At 44.5% G+C, this 21,161-nt stretch overlaps 1 protein-coding gene across 1 annotated transcript; it reads right to left on the bottom strand.

Annotated features, from left to right (window-relative positions):
• Nucleotides 1–9,676: 9,676 nt before the first annotated feature.
• Nucleotides 9,677–15,442, bottom strand: LOC123084146 (B3 domain-containing protein Os06g0194400-like). Its single transcript, XM_044505904.1, has 4 exons — nt 15,248–15,442; nt 14,884–15,162; nt 14,607–14,810; nt 9,677–9,820 (listed from the first exon to the last, which is right to left on the bottom strand). Exons 1-4 carry the CDS (start codon nt 15,392–15,394, stop codon nt 9,677–9,679), a joined length of 774 nt encoding a protein of 257 aa, XP_044361839.1. The 5' UTR covers nt 15,395–15,442.
• Between the last annotated feature and the right edge of the window lie 5,719 nt (nt 15,443–21,161).

Here is a 21,161-nt window from a genome sequence, read left to right as displayed (position 1 = left end):
TATAATAATAACACTTTTATTATTGCCTCTAGGGCATATTTCCAACAGTCTCCCACTTGCACTAGAGTCAATAATCTAGTTCACATCGCCATGTGATTAACACTCACAGGTCACATCGCCATGTGACTAATACCCAAGAGTTTACTAGAGTCAGTAGTCTAGTTCACATCACTATGTGATTAACACTCAATGAGTTTTATGTTTGATCATGTTGCTTGTGAGAGAGGTTTTAGTCAACGGGTCTGAACCTTTCAGATCCGTGTGTGCTTTACAAATCTCTATGTCATCTCCTAGATGCAGCTACCACGCTCTATTTGGAGCTATTCCAAATAACTGTTCTACTTGGAGCTATTCTAAATTATTGCTCCATTATATGTATCCGGTCTCTCTACTCAGAGCTATCCGGATAGGTGTCAAGCTTGCATCGTCGTAACCTTTACGACGAACTCTTTTACCACCTCCATAATCGAGAAAATTCCTTAGTCCACTAGTTACTAAGGATAACTTTGACCGCTGTCCTGTGAGCCATTCTTGGATCACTCTTGTACCCCTTGACTGACTCATGGCAAGGCACACTTCAGGTGCGGTACACAGCATAGCATACTGAAGAGCCTACGTCTTAAGCATAGGGGACGACCTTCGTCCTTTCTCTCTATTCTGCCGTGGTCGAGCTTTAAGTCTTAACTTCGTACCTTACAACTCAGGCAAGAACTCCTTCTTTGACTGGTCCATCTTGAACACCTTCAAGATCATGTCAAGGTATGTGCTCATTTGAAAGTATTATTAAGCATTTTGATCTATCCTTATAGATCTTGATGCTCAATGCTCAAGTAGCTTAATCCAGGCTTTCCATTGAAAAACACTTTCAAAATAACCCTATATGCTTTCTAGAAATTCTACATCATCTCTGATCATCAATATGTCAACAACATATACTCATCAGAAATTCTATAGTGCTCCCACTCACTTCTTTGGAAATACAAGTTTCTCATAAACTTTGTATAAACCCAAAATCTTTGATCATCTCATCAAAGCGTACATTCCAACTCCGAGATGCTTACTCCAGTCCTTAGAAGGATCGCTGGAGCTAGCATACCTTTTAGCATCCTTAGGATCGACAAAACTTTTCTGATTGTATTGCATACAACCTTTCCTTACGAAAACTAGTAAGGAAACTTGTCTTGACATCCATCTGCCAGATTTCATAAATGCAGCTAATGCTAACATGATTCCGACGGACTTTAAGCATCGCTACGAGTGAGAAAATCTCATCGTAGTCAACTCCTTGAACTTGTCGGAAAACACTTCGCCACAAGTCGAGCTTCATAGATGGTGACATTACCATCCACGTCCGTCTTCTTCTTAAAAGATCCATTTATCTCAATGGATTGCCGATCATCGGGCAAGTCCATCAAAGTCCATGCTTTGTTCTGATATATGGATACTATCTCGGATTTCATGGCTTCTAACCATTTGTCGGAATTCGGGCCCACCATCGCTTCTCCATAGCTCGTAGGTTCATTGTTGTCTAGCAACATGACCTTCAAGACAGGATCACCTTACCACTCCGAAGTAGTACGTGTCCTTGTCGTCCTACGAGGTTTGGTAGTGACTTGATCCGAAGTTTCATGATCAATATCATAAGCTTCCACTTCAATTGGTGTAGGTGCCACAGGAACAACTTCCTGTGCCCTGCCACACACTAGTTGAAGAGACGGTTCAATAACCTCATCAAGTCTCCACCATCCTCCCACTCAACTCTTTCGAGAGAAACTTTTCCTCGAGAAAGGACCCGATTCTAGAAACAATCCATATTGCTTTCGGATCTGAATTAGGAGGTATACCCAACTGTTTTGGGTTTCCTATGAAGATGCATTTTATCCGCTTTGGGTTCGAGCTTATCAACCTGAAACTTTTTCATATAAGCGTCGCAGCCCCAAACTTTTAAGAAACGACAACTTAGGTTTCTCTAAACCATAATTCATACGGTGTCATCTCATCGGAATTACGTGGTGCCCTATTTAAAGTGAATGTGGTTGTCTCTAATGCCTAACCCATGAACAATAGTGGTAATTCGATAAGAGACATCATGGTACGCACCATATCCAATAGGGTGCAACTATGATGTTCGGACACACCATCACACTATGGTGTTCCAGGCGGTATTAATTGCGAAACAATTTCCACAATGTCTTAATTGTGTGCCAAAACTCGTAACTCAGATATTCATCTCTATGATCATATCATAGACATTTTATCCTCTTGTCACAATGATCTTCTACTTCACTCTGAAATTACTTGAACCATTCAATAATTCAGACTTGTGTTTCATCAAGTAAATATTCTCAACATCTACTCGAATCATCTGTGAAGTAAGAACATAACGATATTCACTGCATGCCTCAGCACTCATTGGACTGCACACATCAAAATGTGTTACTTCCAACAAGTTGCTATCTTGTTCCATCTTACTGAAAACGAGGCTTTTCAGTCATCTTGCCCATGTGGTATGATTTGCATATCTCAAGTGATTCAAAATCAAGTGAGTCCAAACGGTCCATTTGCATGGAGTTTCTTCATGCATATACACCAATAGACATGGTTCGCATGTCTCAAACTTTTCAAAAACGAGTGAGTCCAAAGATCCATCAACATGGAGCTTCTTCATGCGTTTTATACCATTATGACTTACATGGCAGTGCCACAAGTAAGTGGTACTATCATTACTATCTTATATCTTTTGGCATGAAAATGTGTATCCCTACGATCAAGATTCAATAAACCATTCCTTTAGGTGCAAGAGCACTTATTCAGGTTTAATACTAATCTTGATGGTAGAGGGAGCGTGCGATGTTAGATCACATCAAACTTGGAAACACTTCCAACACATATCGTCAGCTCACCTTTAGCTAGTCTCCGTTTATTCCGTAGCTTTTATTTCGAGTTACTAACACTTAGCAACCGAACCGGTATCTAATACCCTGGTGCTACTAGGAGTACTAGTAAAGTACATATTAACATAATGTATATCCAATATACTTCTATCGACCTTGCCAGCCTTCTCATCTACCAAGTATCTAGGGTAATCCTGCTCCAGTGGTTGTTCCCCTTATTACAGAAGCACTTAGTCTCGGGTTTGGGTTCAACCTCGGGTTTCTTCATTGGTGCAGCAGCTGATTTGCCGTTTCATGAAGTATCCCTTCTTTCCCTTGCCCTTCTTGAAACTAGTGGTTTCATCAACCATCAACAATTGATGCTCCTTCTTGATTTCTACTTTCGCGGTGTCAAACATCGCGAATACCTCAAGGATCATCATATCTATCCCTGATATGTTATAGTTCATCACGAAGCTCTAGCAGCTTGGTGGCAATGACTTTGGAGAAACATCACTATCTCATCTGGAAGATCAACTCCCACTCGATTCAAGTGATTGTTGTACTCAGACAATCTGAGCACAAGCTCAACGATTGAGCTTTTCTCCCTTAGTTTGCAGGCTAAGAAAATCGTCGGAGGTCTTATACCTCTTGACGTGGGCACGAGCCTGAAATCCCAATTTCAGCCCTCGAAACATCTCATATGTTCCGCGACGTTTCGAAAACGTCTTTGGTGCCTCTACTTAAACCATTTAACTGAACTATCACGTAGTTATCAAAACGTGTATGTTCGATGTTCGAAACATCCACAAACGACGTTTGGGGTTCAGCACACTGAGCGGTGCATTAAGGACATAAGCTTTCTACTGTCCGCATAATCGCTACTATCAACTTTCAACTATATTTTCTCTAGGAACATATCTAAACAGTAGAACTAAAGCGCGAGCTACGACATAATTTGCAAAAGGTCTTTTGACTATGTTCAGGATAATTAAGTTCATCTTATGAACTCCCACTCAGATAGACATCCCTCTGGTCATCTAAGTGATCACATGATCCGAGTCAACTAGGCCGTGTCCGATCATCACGTGAGACGGACTAGTCAACGTCGGTGAACATCTTCATGTTGATCGTATCTACTATACGACTCATGCTCGACCTTTCGGTCTCCGTGTTCCGAGGCCATGTCTGCACATGCTAGGCTCGTCAAGTTAACCCTAAGTGTTTTCGCTGTGTAAAACTGTCTTACACCCGTTGTATGTGAACGTAAGAATCCATCACACCCGATCATCACGTGGTGCTTAGAAGCGACGAACTGTAGCAACGGTGCACAGTTAGGGGAGAACACTTCTTGAAATTTTGTAAGGGATCATCTTATTTACTACCGTCGTCCTAAGTAAACAAGATGCATAAACATGATAAACATCACATGCAATCAAATAGTGACATGATATGGCCAATATCATTTTGCTCCTTTTGATCTTCATCTTCGGGGCTCCATGATCATCATCGTCACCGGCATGACACCATGATCTCCATCATCATGATCTCCATCATCGTGTCTTCATGAAGTTGTCACGCCAACGACTACTTCTACTTCTATGGCTAACGCGTTTAGCAATAAAGTAAAGTAAGTTACATGGCGTTCTTCAATGACACGCAGGTCATACAAAAAATAAAGACAACTCCTATGGCTCCTGCCGGTTGTCATACTCATCGACATGCAAGTCGTGAATCCTATTACAAGAACATGATCAATCTCATACATCACATATCATTCATCACATTCTTCTTGGCCATATCACATCACATAGCATACCCTGCAAAAACAAGTTAGACGTCCTCTAATTGTTGTTGCATGTTTTACGTGGCTGCTATGGGTTTCTAGCAAGAACGTTTCTTACCTACGCAAGACCACAACGTGATATGCCAATTGCTATTTACCCTTCATAAGGACCCTTTTCATCGAATCCGTTCCGACTAAAGTGGGAGAGACTGGCACCCGCTAGCCACCTTATGCACCAAGTGCATGTCAATCGGTGGAACCTGTCTCACGTAAGAGTACGTGTAAGGTCGGTCCGGGCCGCTTCATCCCACAATACCGTCGAAACAAGATTGGACTAGTAACGGTAAGCATATTGAACAACATCAACGCCCACAACTACTTTGTGTTCTACTCGTGCAAAGAATCTACGCAATAGACCTAGCTCATGATGCCACTGTTGGGGAACGTAGCAGAAATTCAAAAATTTTCCTACGTAACACCAAGATCTATCTATGGAGAGACCAGCAACGAGTAGAAAGGGGAGTGCATCTACATACCCTTGTAGATCGCTAAGCGGAAGCGTTCAAGTGAACGGGGTTGATGGAGTCGTACTCGTCGTGATTCAGATCACCGATGATCAAGTGCCGAACGGACGGCACCTCCGCGTTCAACACACGTACAGCCCGGTGACGTCTCCCACGCCTTGATCCAGCAAGGAGAGAGGGAGAGGTTGAGGAAGACTCCATCCAACAGCAGCACAACGGCGTGGTGGTGGTGGAGGAGCGTGGCAATCCCGCAGGGCTTCGCCAAGCACCATGGGAGAAGAGGAGGAGGGAGAGGGGCAGGGCTGCACCAACGAGAGATCAAATCATGTGTTATGGGCAGCCCCTAGGCCTCATATATATAGGGGAAGGGGAGGGCTGCGCCCCCTTTAGGGTTTCCCACCCCAAGGGGCGGCGGCCAGCCTCCAGATGGCATCTGGTGCGGCGGCCAAGAGGGGGGGAGGAGTCCATCCTCCCCAAGGCACCTCGGAGGTGCCTTCCCCCTTGAGGACTCTTCCCTCTAGGGTTCCCTAGGCGCATGGGCCTCTTGGGGCTGGTGCCCTTGGCCCATGTAGGCCAAGGCGCACCCCCTACAGCCCATGTGGCCCCCCGGGGCAGGTGGCCCCACCCGGTGGGCCCCCGGGACCCTTCCGGTGGTCCCGGTACAATACCGATGACCCCGAAACTTGTCCCGATGGCCGAAACAGGACTTCCTATATATAAATCTTTACCTCCGGACCATTCCGGAACTCCTCGTGACGTCCGGGATCTCATCCGGGACTCCGAACAACATTCGGTAACCACATACAAGCTTCCTTTATAACCCTAGCGTCATCGAACCTTAAGTGTGTAGACCCTACGGGTTCGGGAGACATGCAGACATGACCGAGACGTTCTCCGGTCAATAACCAACAGCGGGATCTGGATACCCATGTTGGCTCCCACATGTTCCACGATGATCTCATCGGATGAACCACGATGTCAAGGACTCAATCGATCCCGTATTCAATTCCCTTTGTCTATCGGTATGTTACTTGCCCGAGATTCGATCGTCGGTATCCAATACCTTGTTCAATCTCGTTACCGGCAAGTCACTTTACTCGTTCCGTAACACATCATCCCGTGATCAACTCCTTGGTCACATTGCGCATATGATGATGTCCTACCGAGTGGGCCCAGAGATACCTCTCCGTTTACACGGAGTGACAAATCCCAGTCTCGATCCGCATAAAACAATAGATACTTTCGGAGATACCTGTAGTGCACCTTTATAGTCACCCAGTTACGTTGTGACGTTTGATACACCCAAAGCACTCCTACGGTATCCAGGAGTTACACGATCTCATGGTCAAAGGAAGAGATACTTGACATTGGCAAAGCTCTAGCAAACGAACTACACGATCTTTGTGCTATGCTTAGGATTGGGTCTTGTCCATCACATCATTCTCCTAATGATGTGATCCCGTTATCAACGACATCCAATGTCCATAGCCAGGAAACCATGACTATCTGTTGATCACAACGAGCTAGTCAACTAGAGGCTCACTAGGGACATATTGTGGTCTATGTATTCACACGTGTATTACGATTTCCGGATAATACAGTTATAGCATGAATAAAAGACAATTATCATGAACAAAGAAATATAATAATAACCAATTTATTATTGCCTCTAGGGCATATTTCCAACAAGCGCTACATGAAGAATATATCATTTATTTCATAAGTTTCATGATTAGAACTAACGCAGCACTCTCTCTTATACAGAAGGAGGTGTACGATGCCCAGCAAGCACTTCTACCTGATGCTTCAGAAGAGGACGTACAATTAGTCAACAATCCCGATGGTTCCAACGAACCTGACACATCCAACTCCCAGAAGGATACCGGTGCAGCCAACTCCCCCAATAATGGTGCACCCAACTCCCCCAAAAGGAAGAGAGCACGTGGATGCCCGAGAAAGCTAGTCGATTCCGAGCAAGCAACAAAAACAAAGAGTCTTAAAGAACTGAAACTTAAATTTGACAGCAAGACCATAGCCAACCAAGTGTCTTCGTTACCATCACGGTCACGCAGAGAGCATAAACCAGCACCAGCTTTATTGAGCCCATTCAAACACAAATAGGTAGCATCAATTGATCATCAATTCATACATGCTCATGCTCATGCTCTACTTCTAGCATCATTTGATACACATTTTGTTCTTATCAGAAAGTGGAAATATGTACTTTTGGCAATCATGAGCATCCTCTACTTATTGCAATATCTAATGCATTGATACATTCTCATGCTCATGCTCTACTTTTAGCATCATTTGATACACGTTTAGTTCTTATCAAAAAGTGGAAATAGGTACTTTTGGCAATCATGAGCATCCTCTACTTATTGCAATATCTAATGCATCATCAGTACAAAGCTTGATTTGGCAATAGGTGGAATCGGCAATCATTTGCATGCTTTAATTTTGTCAAAAATTAATGCATAGTTCAGTTGTAATTGCTCATAGATATGGCATGAACATGCTGAGTTATACACTAAACATAGTCATGTCAAGCTATAACTACCATAGTCATATTATGAGAGTTCCTAGCATGCATCACCGTACGGCAGAATAACACAGCAACCATAACATAGACCACCATACGATACTTGAGTTGCTAAGGCCTTGTACAATGCAAGGTGCTTAGGGGAGTTGCTTATAGAAATAAACCAGGCTTTTCTTAAGCACATGTGCTTATTTGTACAGGGTAGACGCATAACTAGGCGTCTCTCCTGTAGAAATAGGCACTAGTGCTTCAGAAATATCCTGTTTATTTTTCTAAGCACCACCCTAAGCATCTAGCATTGTACAAGGCTTAAACATGCATCACCAAAATAGTATTAACAACTAGGAACACTAAACCAGAGTAGCAGCAAACTCTTAACATAAACGGTAGATCAACCACCGCTCAGCATAGGTTTAGACACACCATAGGACATCAGTTTTAGACTCCAACAACAAACAAACACACATAACATAACAGGACACGGCGGTCCTGGGGCAGCAGCAGCACTCTAGCAGCACATCACTTCTCTCCCTTCTTCAATGCATGTTGTAGGGCTCATTGACTTTGACAATCTCGAGGAAGCGTGCGTAGGCAGCATGTTTAGCCAGAGTAGTGGCTTTATGCTTCTTACCATGTCCATTGCCAGTGCTGAAGGCATGCTGGATCATGCCATCTATGCCGCCACCGATCACCTTGCAACAGAAAGGGCACCCAATCTTGCCAAAGAAACGGTACTTGATCTTCCCAGCAATCAGATGCCTCAGGGTGTACCGGCTCTTGCTGTGCCTGCTGTCCATGATGTAGTCCACGTCGTCGTCATCCTCCTGTGAATTAGTGAATTAGTACACATAGAAGAACTCAGCTAATCTATTACTGTGGAAAATTGGCTAGATGAAATGTTTTGGTTTTTTGGTATCCAGTGGATATGTCCTGTCAGCCCATAATTATTAAGGGAGCGATCACTTCCTTTGCAAAATGGAAATCTATATAGAAATTGCAAATGGATCATCTATGAACATGTGTGCAAACTAATCATATATGAACATGTGTGCAAATTAATTCATCTACATAAACTAAAATGAATCAGGAACTGCAGCATTTTGTCACTGTCCTTGGGAAGCCAATGGAGAATCCTGCCATATATCCATTGTTTAACCCACTTTTTCATTAATGTATCCCTGCCATGAACATTTTCTTGTATTTGGGTTCATTATCCCACTTCTTTCATTAATGTATCTCTTGTGAAACTTATGCTCATCTAGTTAACAAGACAAACCCCAATGCCATGAAAAAAAACTAGAGTATCTGCTGGAATCAGAATGTGAATCAGATTTAAAAATTCACATCCAACATGAAGATCTATGCTAGATCCCTACAATCCTACATACGTAGAACTAGCACGCCCAAGTGAAATTGATGCTCATCTAGTTTACAAGAAAAACCCTAATGTCATGAAAAAAACAGAGCAAAAAACAGAGTACTACCTCAGATAGCTCATCGATGGCATCCTCGTCGAAGTTGCTTCCCTTCCTGCTATCTAGGTCGAACTCCTTTATGGCGTTCTCCTCCATGAGCTCTTCGATTTCGTCATGCACCTTGCGCTTACGCCTTCTCATCTCCTCCTCCTCCAGATCTTCCCCGACCTTGTGCTCGCCGACGGGTGCCTCGATGGCTGCGATGGCAGCGGGAGCAGGCACAATGGTCGCTGCACCGCCAGCTTCCGCCGCTACGGCGGACTCAGCCGCTGCACCCACGGCTACAACCACGGCAGCAGACTGCTGTGCTCCGATGGTTGCCTCCGGCTCGTCCGCCGCATCTTCACGCCCGCACTTCATCGTCGGTCGAAGACAGGAGGAGGGAGGCGTAGGAAGGGAGGAGGGTGGTGAGGAAGGAGGAGAGGGTGGTGAGGTGGTGAGGAAGGAAGAGAGGATGTGGAGAGGACGAGGGTTTTCTACCCGATTTGGGGAAGAAATGCACTGCTCCTGCCTCTTGGAGTTACCGAGAAGCCGCGGGTGCCGATTTGACTTGACAGACCCACCCGGCCGTCCCCATTCCACGTGGGGACGTGTCGGTCGTGCACGCGGTCGTGCACCTCCTGCGGTTTGCCATCAATTGCTATCAGTCTCACAGGTGGGTCCCCTTGTCATCCACACAACCAAGCCACCACATGTACCACATTTTTCTTTCTCCCTGTCTCGACCACTCCACATCTTTCTTTCTCCCCTTCTCGACCAGCGCCGCCGCCGTCGCCGCCATCTCTCGACGACCCCTCTCTTCGCTGCCGGTGCGCGGCCGCCGCCAACTCCGGCAAGTACGTGAGATCTCCCTTCTTCTTCCCTTCCCCAACCGCGTCTCCCTACGGAGGCGGATTTGAGCCGATTGGTTTGGACTGAAACTTAGTTTTTGGATTGGATCTTGATTTGGTTTCTATGGTTTGAGACCAAATCAATCAATTAGTTTGAGCCACCACTACCACCTACTACTGCTTCAAATCCAAGAGCCGCTGTTGCTGGCCGGAGCTCGTCGCCTCTCTCGAGCTTTGACGCCATGTCTGATCTAGATTCATGACGTGCCCTCGCGTATGGCTTTGTCCACGGTTTGAACCTTTGGATTCAATCCAAAAGTTGAAAACGGTTTGGACTGGGTTGGATGACGAGCATGTATAGTTCGGTTTGGTCTAGATTCTAAATGGAAATATCTGGATTGGTTTGGTTTTGATGTGTGCTGTGGATTGGACTGGTTTTAGTTTGGATGCCGAACTATTCCCAGGTTTAGATGAGACGGGCATTGCCATTGTCATTGGCATTGCTTTATTACGTAGATGATAGAAAATAGATTGATTGGCCATTGCCAGTATAGGTTATCACTATGATTTATTATATGTATGATCTTTGTATTGTACTATGTACAATTCAACTTAGAGTTCAACACGTTCTGTGTAGAATGGAGGAAGCACAATGTGGACGCTGCAACTCACGGTGCCGGACCAGCCTTTCTACTGCCACGCTGTTCGGCATCTACTTCCAGCCTTCTTTTGTTTTTGCAGCGGTAACAATTTATATGAACCTTCTGACAGTACATTCTTTTTGTTTTTTTGCTATTTCCACTAATGTATTGTGTCTGTTATTTGTTTTTATCTTACATAGATCGTACCATGCAATGTGAGATTGGCATTCAATGAGCTCGTCGCAGACACCGTGACCTTCAATGCTCTTGGGGGCCCATACACTATGCAGGTCGAGAAGGGGCGAAAGATAACCCAGATAGGAGGAGATGATTGGGATCGTTTCATCGCCCGCATGCGTCTTAGTGGGGGTGAATTGATCAGCTTCTCCTTCAGAAAAGATAGGCCCAGGATTTCTGTTATCTATCTAAATTTGATTCCGGATAGTGAGGATGAAGTTCATGAGGAGGAAGATGGTGCTGATTCAGATGATGAAGATTCAGATGATGATGAGAACCCACTTGTTGAATACCTGTATGCCCAAGGACTCAGACTGGGCGACGAGGAAATCGGCAACCTCTGGGACATGCTTCTGCTACGTGAAGACTACCTAGGGAAGCCATTCGTGACCCGCCTCACAAGGGCGAATGTTAAACGGCATATCATGGTATGTTACTTAGTGTGGTAATTACATGATATACATGCTTAGTTAGTGTAGTAGTTCATATGATATGCATGTTGTAGTACTGTGATGAGAGGCCTAGTTTAGAATTCATTTAGTGAAGAATTTTATGACATGCATGTAGTGTAGTAATATGCGATGATATGCTTAGTGTACGCAGTAATCTAATGATATGCCTAATTACTGTAGTAATTTGATGCTTGGCGTATAGTGTACTGATGTGATGATATATATGCTCAGTGTTGAATCCAATGATATATGTGTCTTGAAGTGTATGCTTTGTTGATAATTGCACGTGACATAATTATATATCATGTCAACTGTTTTGCTATTTCCACTAATGTATATGATCATGTCAACTGTTTTCAGAAATTACCTAAGAGGTTATTTGATAGCTGTGGCATCGACCCGGACGAAGAAGGCATGGCTGCTGGACTACGCCTTACCAGAACGGGCTCCATCACCAGCTGTGCCTATGCAGTAGACACGAACGGTCGCACTGTCTTGAGCAGGGCAGGGTGGAAGAAGTTCCTTCGTGCCAAGAATCTTTGGGTAGGACAGGCCATCCTACTCATTGTTGCGAACACCCGTCGCCATGACTTGAGGATGATGATCACCATCCACCTCATTTAGAACTGCAGTGGGTCATGTTTCAATCTGAAATGAACTTGTTATGTTAGCTCTTGTTTGCGAGTACTTGTCGTGTATTACCGTACCTATATCTACTCATATCTAGGTACTATTGCTTGTGATGGATTGCAACTATTATTAACTGGTACCTAATGCTCTACTAGCTATGATTATTCCACTATGTGATGTTTTATAGGCTGTAGTGTGACATGGTAACTGTTATATATGGTAGAGGCTTGTCTCTAAGACTTTGTACAATGCAAGGTGCTTAGGGATGTGCTTCCACTGTGTGATGTTTTCTACGTGCCAGGTTGTAGTATGAAATGCTAACTGTTCTATATGGTAGTGGCTGGTCTCTAATTGGACCGACATGTTGAACTAGTATCAATGGTAGAGGAGTTTCGTTATGCGCCACATCCAACAGTTCACATAATTAATTATCCAAAGATTACGGTATGAAACCCTTGGTCATACATAGCAACATTTCGTTCCTAAAAATTAAGGTACTTCCATATTCAAACTAACTAATACTACAAATTCGAAGGAACTACTTAATACATTAACAGCACATAGGGAAGTAGCCCTGGTCCAATGGCTTGAGAAATGACGAACAAAAACTGAAAGAAGAAGGATCAGCCAGTAGCAGCACCATCAGCCTCCCAGCCTCACAACTTCAGCCAGCCTGGTGAACTCCAGGTTTTTTCCTACAAAACACACATGTGATGTTGGAGGCAAGAAAATAAATATGCCAGGGGTCTTGTCATGGCATCTAATCGCACGGAATGCTAGTACAAATGATGGAGAACAAAACATCCAACATGAGCAAATTCATAGGAGTTCTAGATCCATGGATACCATCAAGAAAAAATGCTCAGTTTTAATTCAGACACAAGACTAGGTGAAAACATGCATATGTCATATCAGCAACATTGATATGGCATCTTTGCAAGCTTGGGTCAGTGACTTGTCTTGTGTTTCATGGCATGACAAAAATTTTAACAATAAATAGACATGAAATTGACCCAAACTCATGTACAAAGTTAGGCCATATGATGCATGGATTAATTCACACATAAATGACAAAATGCCAACTTTGTATAGAATTTGCAGTACTGAAATATTTTAGTGTGTACCGGTGTGTACTGAAACTACGGTAGTGAAATAATTCAGTGTGCATCGGTGTGTACTGAAATTGTAGTAACGAAATATTTCAGTGCCTACCGGTGTGTACCGAAATATTTCAGTGTCTACCACTACAACATTACAAATTTTGCCTAGGGCAGTACCGAAATATTTCAATGCCTACCGTGTGTACCGAAATATTTCAGTGTCCACCACTACAACATTACAAATTTTGCCTAGGGCAGTTCCGAAATATTTCAGTGCCTACCGGTGTGTACCGAAATATTTCAGTGTCTACCACTACAACATTACTATTTTTTCCTAGGGTTCATATGATCCCTAGGGTTCACATACATCATAATCCATCCTCCAAATCCATGTACTCAAATGTTCATGCAATTCATTGAGATTAAAATGCCATCTAGCATTCCCTCTCTGAACTATTATGATCAGTATCACCACGATGTAAGCACGAGCAGTAGAAAGATGAGGAGTGGGGAAGCTTACTCTAAACATAGCTACCGCCGCCGTTCAGACGAGGAGAGCGGCGAGGGAAGCGTGGAGAACGGCGGGGAAGCGAGGTCGCGACCATTGTCCTCCTCATCTTGCGCTTCGAAGTCTCCGGTGACTCGGTTGGAGGCTGCACAATCTGCAACGGCACCTCGTGCACGATGGGTTCCTGATCCAGTGGATGCTCTACCCTGGATCTGAACGCCCACCACCTCCGCCTGGTCCACTCGCTGGACGAATTGGCCTGCTCCATCGCCCAGAGGAGGATCTCGATCTTCTGAATCGGTTGCGCGGGCTGGGGGAAAAGCTTTGCCCTCTCCTTCTTCGCCAAATTCTTGAGAGTGGCCATTGCCGTCCAGCTCATCTGTCTTGTGTTGTCAAACCAAGAACGGATCTCCCTCAACCTGGCCAACTTGACCTGGTCGCCGCTGGTGATCTGCATGAAGTCGGTGTTCTCGCCGCCGGCCATCAGCTCGATCTGCCGTCGAAGAGGGGGTGGGGGTGGGGGGGGGGGGTTGCCTGAGTGGAGCGAAGTTGCAGCGGCAAAAAGGAGGAGATGACTGCGATGGACATGGAGGAGAGGGAAGAGATGGCCGCCGATGAGTAATTGTGGAATGTGTAGCACCATGGCGGCGGTTATGCATTCGACGAGAGGGGCGGCGCGTGTAAATTTTCCTAGGACTAAACTGCCCCTAGATTAAAACGCGTCCCCACCTTGTCACGAGTACCGGTCCCACTCGTTTTACTACTTTCGCGTACTTTCATCGGAGTACTACCCAGTACTTCGTATTTGTCTGCCGTTAGATCGACATCAACGAACGGTTCTAAAAAAGCCCAACCACTCTAAAACTTGTAATATACAAAACATTGAGGTTTGATACTACACAATGACTTGGTCTAGTTTGGTTATTATGCAGCCATAACAGGTTTTGGAACAAGTTAATATATATGCCCTCTTACTGAACGTGGAATGGTGAAGATGCTAAATCTCACCTTGAACTTTGTCCTCTCTGTCAGTTGGAAAACCAAGCAATCGCCGTCGACGAGGTCATGGTGGGCGGCGAACCCTCTCCACCCCTTCCCGAGGAAGTGGTGCCTGGCATTGTACATCATGTGGAACTCGTCATCCGCCTCGTCCACCAAGACGACCGCCTCATCATGCGCCGGGAGATGCTCGATGAAGTGCTTCGGGATTGTCTGTCACAAGTCACAACACAATGCATATAACTCACCGAATCAACATCCAATCCGATCCAAGATAATATAATACCATTACGGCTGCCCTGCTGGCGCAGTCGTGGGTCACGGGCTTGACGAAGGCGGGCCAGCGGATGCCGTGAATCCGTTGCTTGAGCTCCTCCGCCTTTTGTTTGGCGGCGGCGGCGGCGGCCATCTGTTCGTCAGCGTCGGTCGGTCCTTTCCGAATAACATCGTCGTACATTCCCTGGTAGTCGCGCTGCTGTGCGCCCTTGAGGTAGTTGGGCTGCTCCGGGAGGCCGGCCACGCGGCCGGACCGCCGGAGCTCGCCGGGCCCCGGGGCCTTGCGCTTCTGCGGCACCAGTCATATAAGTAGGGGAGAAAAAGGAGATGGGAGACCGGAGGCAAGGAAGAAGAAGGGAGAGGATCTGACGAACTGGCCTGGGCTTGGGGTTGGGCTTGGGCCTGGCGGCGGCCTCACGGACGGCGGCGGAAAGATGGTGCAGGCGGAGCTCCTCCAGCTTCCGGCGGTTCTCCTCAATCTGCCTCCGGCGCTGCTCCTCGTACGAGTTGGATTCCGCCATTGCCCCTTCTCGATTCTGCTTCCTCCCCTCCGGCGCTGCTCTGTTTGGGAGGAGAGCTGGACTGAGCAGGGAAGGGGAAATGTGACGTGGCCCTCTGCCCTATACTCGCCTCTTCTCGTTGGCCCTATGTTTTTTAAGAATTTTTTCATTCAAATCATGCAACAGTACAAAGTAGTCGACTCTTACAAGCACGCTGAAACGCAAACACAAAAGACCATAAATACTTAAAAAATTCTATGACAACCATGACACAAGAAGATCTTCGGAGCCCTGTGTCATCATCCCTGAACGTTGGCCCTATGTTGACAAAAATGAAAATACCACCTATAACACATTGAGCATCAGTATAACACACGCGACCAACAACACAAATAACTTTCTCATGTATTTGCATTAATTAAACAGAATGACTAAACAACGCTCCTACACAGCCGACACATTGTGGACGATTTGGAGACGATGCAGCGCATCAAGCCATCCATGCAATTAGCAAAAGTGAGCATCACCGTCCACTCCTCCCGTCGTCCACAGTTCGGCCGGCGACTGTCGTCCGTACAGCAATTTCGATGACTAAAACACATCTAGATGTTTTTTAGTGATCTCACATCTACATGTCCAGCCGTCCGATCTGTTTTGCGCTTTGTTTTTCGCGCTCGGGTGATCGCACGCTTCGCGACCGAACTGCGTCCCGTCTCGAGTGTATCATCTTTGTCGGGCCGGGAGGCCTACAGCGGAGCGGACATGCTTTTGTTTTTTTATTGGGCCGAGCGTCGCGTTTGTTTGTTATGGGCTTGTTTTTTAGAATACGAATAGTATAGCCCGTCATCTCGTCACTCTCCTTTATGGTTCGCCTGTTCCCCTCCCCTTGTCCTTCCATTTTCTGCTTGCTTTTGTTTCGAAATCTGAAGAAGAGGACGACCTGACCTGGCTGGTCTTTGTCTTGGAGATGGCAGGAAACGTCGGTACGGTGCTGTTTAAGTTGTGTTTTGAGCAATGTTATAAAACGTGAACATTTTTAGTTTTCTTTTTTATTTGTTTTCAATTTTTTTCTTGTTCCTATTTAATTTTCCAGAATTCTAATATTTCTTCAAAATTTCAAAATATGTTCTCAAGTTAAAAAATTGTTCCTGTTTTTTTTATTTTGTTCAGAAGTTCCAAAAAGAATCATGACTTTTACAAATTGTTCGCATGTTTTGGAAACATGTTCACCTTTCAAAAAATGTTCGTAAATTTAAAAAATGTTCATGTTTCGAAATATGTTTTGAATTTTCAAAAAAATGTTCCAAAAATTGTTAGCATTTTGTGAGTGTGTGTGTGTGTGTGTTTGTGTTTTATTTGTGGCCCCCAGTTGCAAGTTGACCATCCACTCGCAACTAGCGGATGTGTGTGTGTGTGGAGTGTCCTTAATTGCATGTCGATAACCGACTTACAACTAGAGGTGTGTGTGTGTTTTATTTGTGGCCCCCAGTTGCAAGTTGACCATCAACTCGCAACTAGCGATGTGTGTGTGTGTGTGTTTTAGTTGTGGCCCCTAGTTGCAAGTTGATCATCCACTCACAATTAGGGGATGTGTGTGTGTGTCGAGTGTCCCCAATTGCATGTCGATAACCGACTTGCAACTAGAGGTGTGTGTGTGTTTTTTATTTGTGGTCCCCAGTTGCAAGTTGACCATCCACTCGCAACTAGGGGATGTGTGTGTGTGTGTCGAGTGTCCCCAATTGCATGTCGATAACCGACTTGCAACTATAGGTGTGTGTTTTATTTGTGGCCCCTGGTTGCAAGTTGACCATCAACTCGCAACTAGCGGTGTGTGTTTTATTTGTGACCCCAGTTGCAAGTTGATCATCCACTCGCAACTAGGGGATGTGTGTGTGTGTATGTGAAGGGTCCCCAATTGCATGTTGATAACTGACTTGCAACTAGAGAGAGAGAGAGAGAGTTTTATTCGTGGCCCCCAGTTGCAAGTTAACCACCAACTCGCAACTAGGGGATGTGTGTGTGTGTGAGTGTCGAGGGTCCCTAATTGCATGTCGATAAACGACTTGCAACTAGGGGTATGTGTGTGTGTATTTATTCGTGGCCCCCAGTTGCAAGTTGACCATCAACTCGCAACTAGGGGATGTGCGTGTGTGTGTCGAGGGTCCCCATTTGCATGTTTATAACCGACTTGCAAGTAGGGGTGTGTGTGTGTCTTTTTGTCAAGGGGTCCCCAGTTGCATGTCAAGCATCACCTCGCAACTAGGGGTGTGTGTTTGTTGACGATCCCAGTTGCAAGTTCTCATCGACTCGCAACTAGGGTGTGTGTGTTTATTCGTGGCCCCCCAGTTGCAAATTGACCATCAACCCGCAACTAGGTGTTGTGTGTGTGTATGTCGAGGGTCCCAATTGCATGTTGATAACTGGGCTCGTAGTTCCGTATTATTACAGTTGCAAGTCTACCTTCGACTTCGCAACCAGACCCATAGTTTTGTTGTTGTCCCAGTTGCAAGACCACCCTCTGACTCACAACTGGGCCCGTAATTCTTCTCATCGCAGTTGCAAGTCGACTCTCGACACGCAACTGGTATCATAAATTCGTGTTGTTGTCCCAGTGACAAGGCGACCCTCGACTCACAACTAGACTCATAGTTTATTTTATATCCCAGTTATAAGTCCATCCTCGATTCGCAACTGGCGTGTAGTTTGTTTTTCATCCTAGTTGCAAGTCCACCCTCGACTCGCAACTAGGCTTATAGTTGTCCCAGTTGCAAGTCCACCCGCAACTCGCAACTCGTATCGTAGTTTTGTGTAGTTGTCCCATTTGCAACTCCAGCCTTGACCCACAACTCGTCTTGTAGTTTGTTTTCATCCTACTTTGCAAGTCCACCTTCGGCTTGCAGACATTTTTTTATTCTTCACCCCAATTGCAAATCCACCATTGACTTGAAATTGGGCTCCTAATTTTTTTTGTCGCATTTACAAGTTCACATCTACTTGTAATTGGGATGAGCGACCAATTTTTATTCGAGGTACAACCCCATCTTCAATACGCAAAATGTGAGCCTCACCCTGACAGTTAATATTTTATTTTTTTCTTTGTTCTCCCTATTTAGCTGCTCAAGATTGTTTTATTTTTATTTTTTCCACTCAAACCATTTTTTTCAAATGTCCCACTTGTAAGCCCATTTTCGACCCTTTTTTAAGACATGCAATCGAGTGAGAGGGAACCAAGTTTTCATGTGTGTTTTCTTTTGAAAAAGCCACCATTTATATGATATTTAGCTCCAGCCCATTGAGTTAGTTCCCCATCTTTCGTTGAAATCTCATAGTTGTATACAAATAAGACACATCCTTTTTGAGGCATATCCTTTTGTAGATAAGGCTAGTTTGTTCACCAATGCAACAATTGTTTGCGTTTTTCAAGATTTCTTTTGGAATTTTGTAAAAATGATAGCATTTAAAAAAATTGTGTTCACCAATTCGAAAAATGTTCGCGTTTTTCAAAAATTGCATTCATCAATTCAAAAAAATCTAGAATTTAGAAAATATTAAGATTTTCAAAAGTTGTTCAGAATTTTAATAGATGTTCTCATTTTCAAGTTTGTAAATTTACAAGTTGTTTTAGTTATATGGGAATTTTTAAGTTTCATGGACATTTTTATAAGTTTCCACTCACATGACCCTCGCATGCCCAGCCTGGGAGAGACATGCATTGCCGCCCGCCCGTGTACGTACATACATACGTACACTGATACACACATGTGTGATTCTTCAAGGTATACATGTCAAGCAGCGGCAGCACAATGCGTATCATGCACACAAAAAAGCTATAGCACAATGCGTGCATGAAGTGAAGCAAAGACAGTACAATGCGTACCAAGCGGAAGAGAAAGGCGGCAGCACAACGCATGCTGTTATCGTGAGCAGCGGGGCGCCAGCGAGGCAGCCACACACACGTACTACTCCTGTACTCCATTGCGTATAGTGCCAGACGGAAACATAATTGTTTCAAACAATAAAAAACAAACAAAAAACAAGAGGGGTGGGTTTATGCTAGGATGAGGTGGCGTTGGTGCCATACTTAGATGTGACACAGTTATGTCACATCTAAATGTGACCTAGACAGACCTTTAATTAAATGATGCTTTTCAATCACATCGTTAAAAAGACCCACCCAAACACCAAGACTTGCCAACTGCCAAGGTCTAGCCAGATCTGTAGGCTTCAACCAAGACTTCTTGGGCTGCAGACTTTGCGCCACGCCACCAAACATTTCCCACCGTGAATATGGTCAGACCCTGCAGCACGCTCAAGAGCCCACTTTGCAGCCTCAGCCACCAAAGCTTTTTTCCATCAAAAAGAATTTGTTTCAATTGCGTGTCATAAGGACATATTTAGTCTGGGTCCAACAACTCAAGATCAAGAGGATGATCAGTATCCAGGGTGTTAGTGTCCAAGAACTCAAGATCAGGAGGGTGATCATTTTAGTAGCCGAAAACAAACAGGAACAGCCACTAAAAATGCACTCGAGATCATCGTCAGACTACAATCATTTAATTCAACCAATACAAGGTCTGCTACACTGGGCCCAAGTACACGACTCTACACGCAACCAGCACGAAATCGCCGTAGCCGAATGCAACATCAGCGGAGAGTGTGCTTCTCCTACAAACTGCAACAAAAGACATATTAACATCTATAAGGATAGATCAGAACCGTATACAAGAGCATTTTAATTGGTATTACTACAGAACTGCTGATCAAGTGAGTCTAAGGGGACCAACCGAGGCAAGACAGGCAGAACCTTTGCAAGGACCATCGGGTAAGTCTCAAAGTTCGTACATAAACTGCAGTTCCCCGTGTATTTTCACGGCTAGCATAAGCAAGCAACAAAATAAGGTTGCAGTTTAACTTGTCAGGCTCAAAATCTCGAAACAATAGGGAAATGGGAGAAACGACCAGTGTGTTTCCTCACAACATCTAGTTCCAGTACAGGACACGCAGTTATGTTTGGCCATAACTCATAAGCAAGTGGGTTTGTTTTTTTGTATTTATCCGCAGACTGAGCTTGGCCAATTATGAAATCAATGCCTCAGCAAAAGATAAAGAAACATTTAATCCAAGTACACTTCAACCTAGGCGAACGATGGAAAGAAATTTAACCTAGGAAACAATGGTAAGAACAAAGTACCTGCTCCGATCGAACATTGTATTCGAAACACACATCTTCATTACTCTTCATCCTCAGAGTCATTGGAAGTTTGGTCGCTTTCATAGTCTGGGCTTGCTCTAAAAATGTAGACCTGCATCGTTTACATAACTAATGAGGTTGCACGATATGCACTTAGCAGTGAGATAAAACGGCCTCCTGACGATTAGGCATTAAAAGAATCCCTTCCATTATCTAAAAAAGATATGACTGTGGACAATTAAAGGCCTATGAATGAAATAATTCCTAGAGGCCCTTGTAGATTTGGTTGGAATGGAGGTATATACTGTAGGGATGCTGAGCAATAACATTGTTGCCTGCAAACTCTGTGTAGAATTAATTGGCAGTCCAAACAAGCCTAATTTCTCATGTATGAATAAGTAGACACAGCTCGCTAGTTTCAAACTTCCAATTATGGATATGGCATATAACCCACTTTATAATTTAAAGCTAAGACATACCAATGACTCTAGTATGTAGTCTAGTTATTCAGTAGACATACCAGGTTTTTCTCATGTATATAAACTTGAAACCAATGTCTCAACAGACAAACGCATTAGTGAGTATGACACCACCAAG

Source organism: Triticum aestivum, chromosome 4A, assembly GCF_018294505.1.
Source record: "Triticum aestivum cultivar Chinese Spring chromosome 4A, IWGSC CS RefSeq v2.1, whole genome shotgun sequence".
In the NCBI taxonomy this organism is placed as follows: domain Eukaryota; kingdom Viridiplantae; phylum Streptophyta; class Magnoliopsida; order Poales; family Poaceae; genus Triticum; species Triticum aestivum.
This window is presented reverse-complemented; position numbering and strand designations above follow the sequence as displayed.

Excerpts from the sequence above, each read along its gene's own strand:
- LOC123084146 (XM_044505904.1), bottom strand. The coding sequence starts at position 15,394 with ATGGCGGAATCCAACTCGTACGAGGAGCAGCGCCGGAGGCAGATTGAG. Across the intron at positions 15,163-15,247 it reads CCAACCCCAAGCCCAGGCCA|AAGCGCAAGGCCCCGGGGCC; the intron begins GTTCGTCAGATC and ends CTGGTGCCGCAG. Across the intron at positions 14,811-14,883 it reads CCAGCAGGGCAGCCGTAATG|ACAATCCCGAAGCACTTCAT; the intron begins GTATTATATTAT and ends GACTTGTGACAG.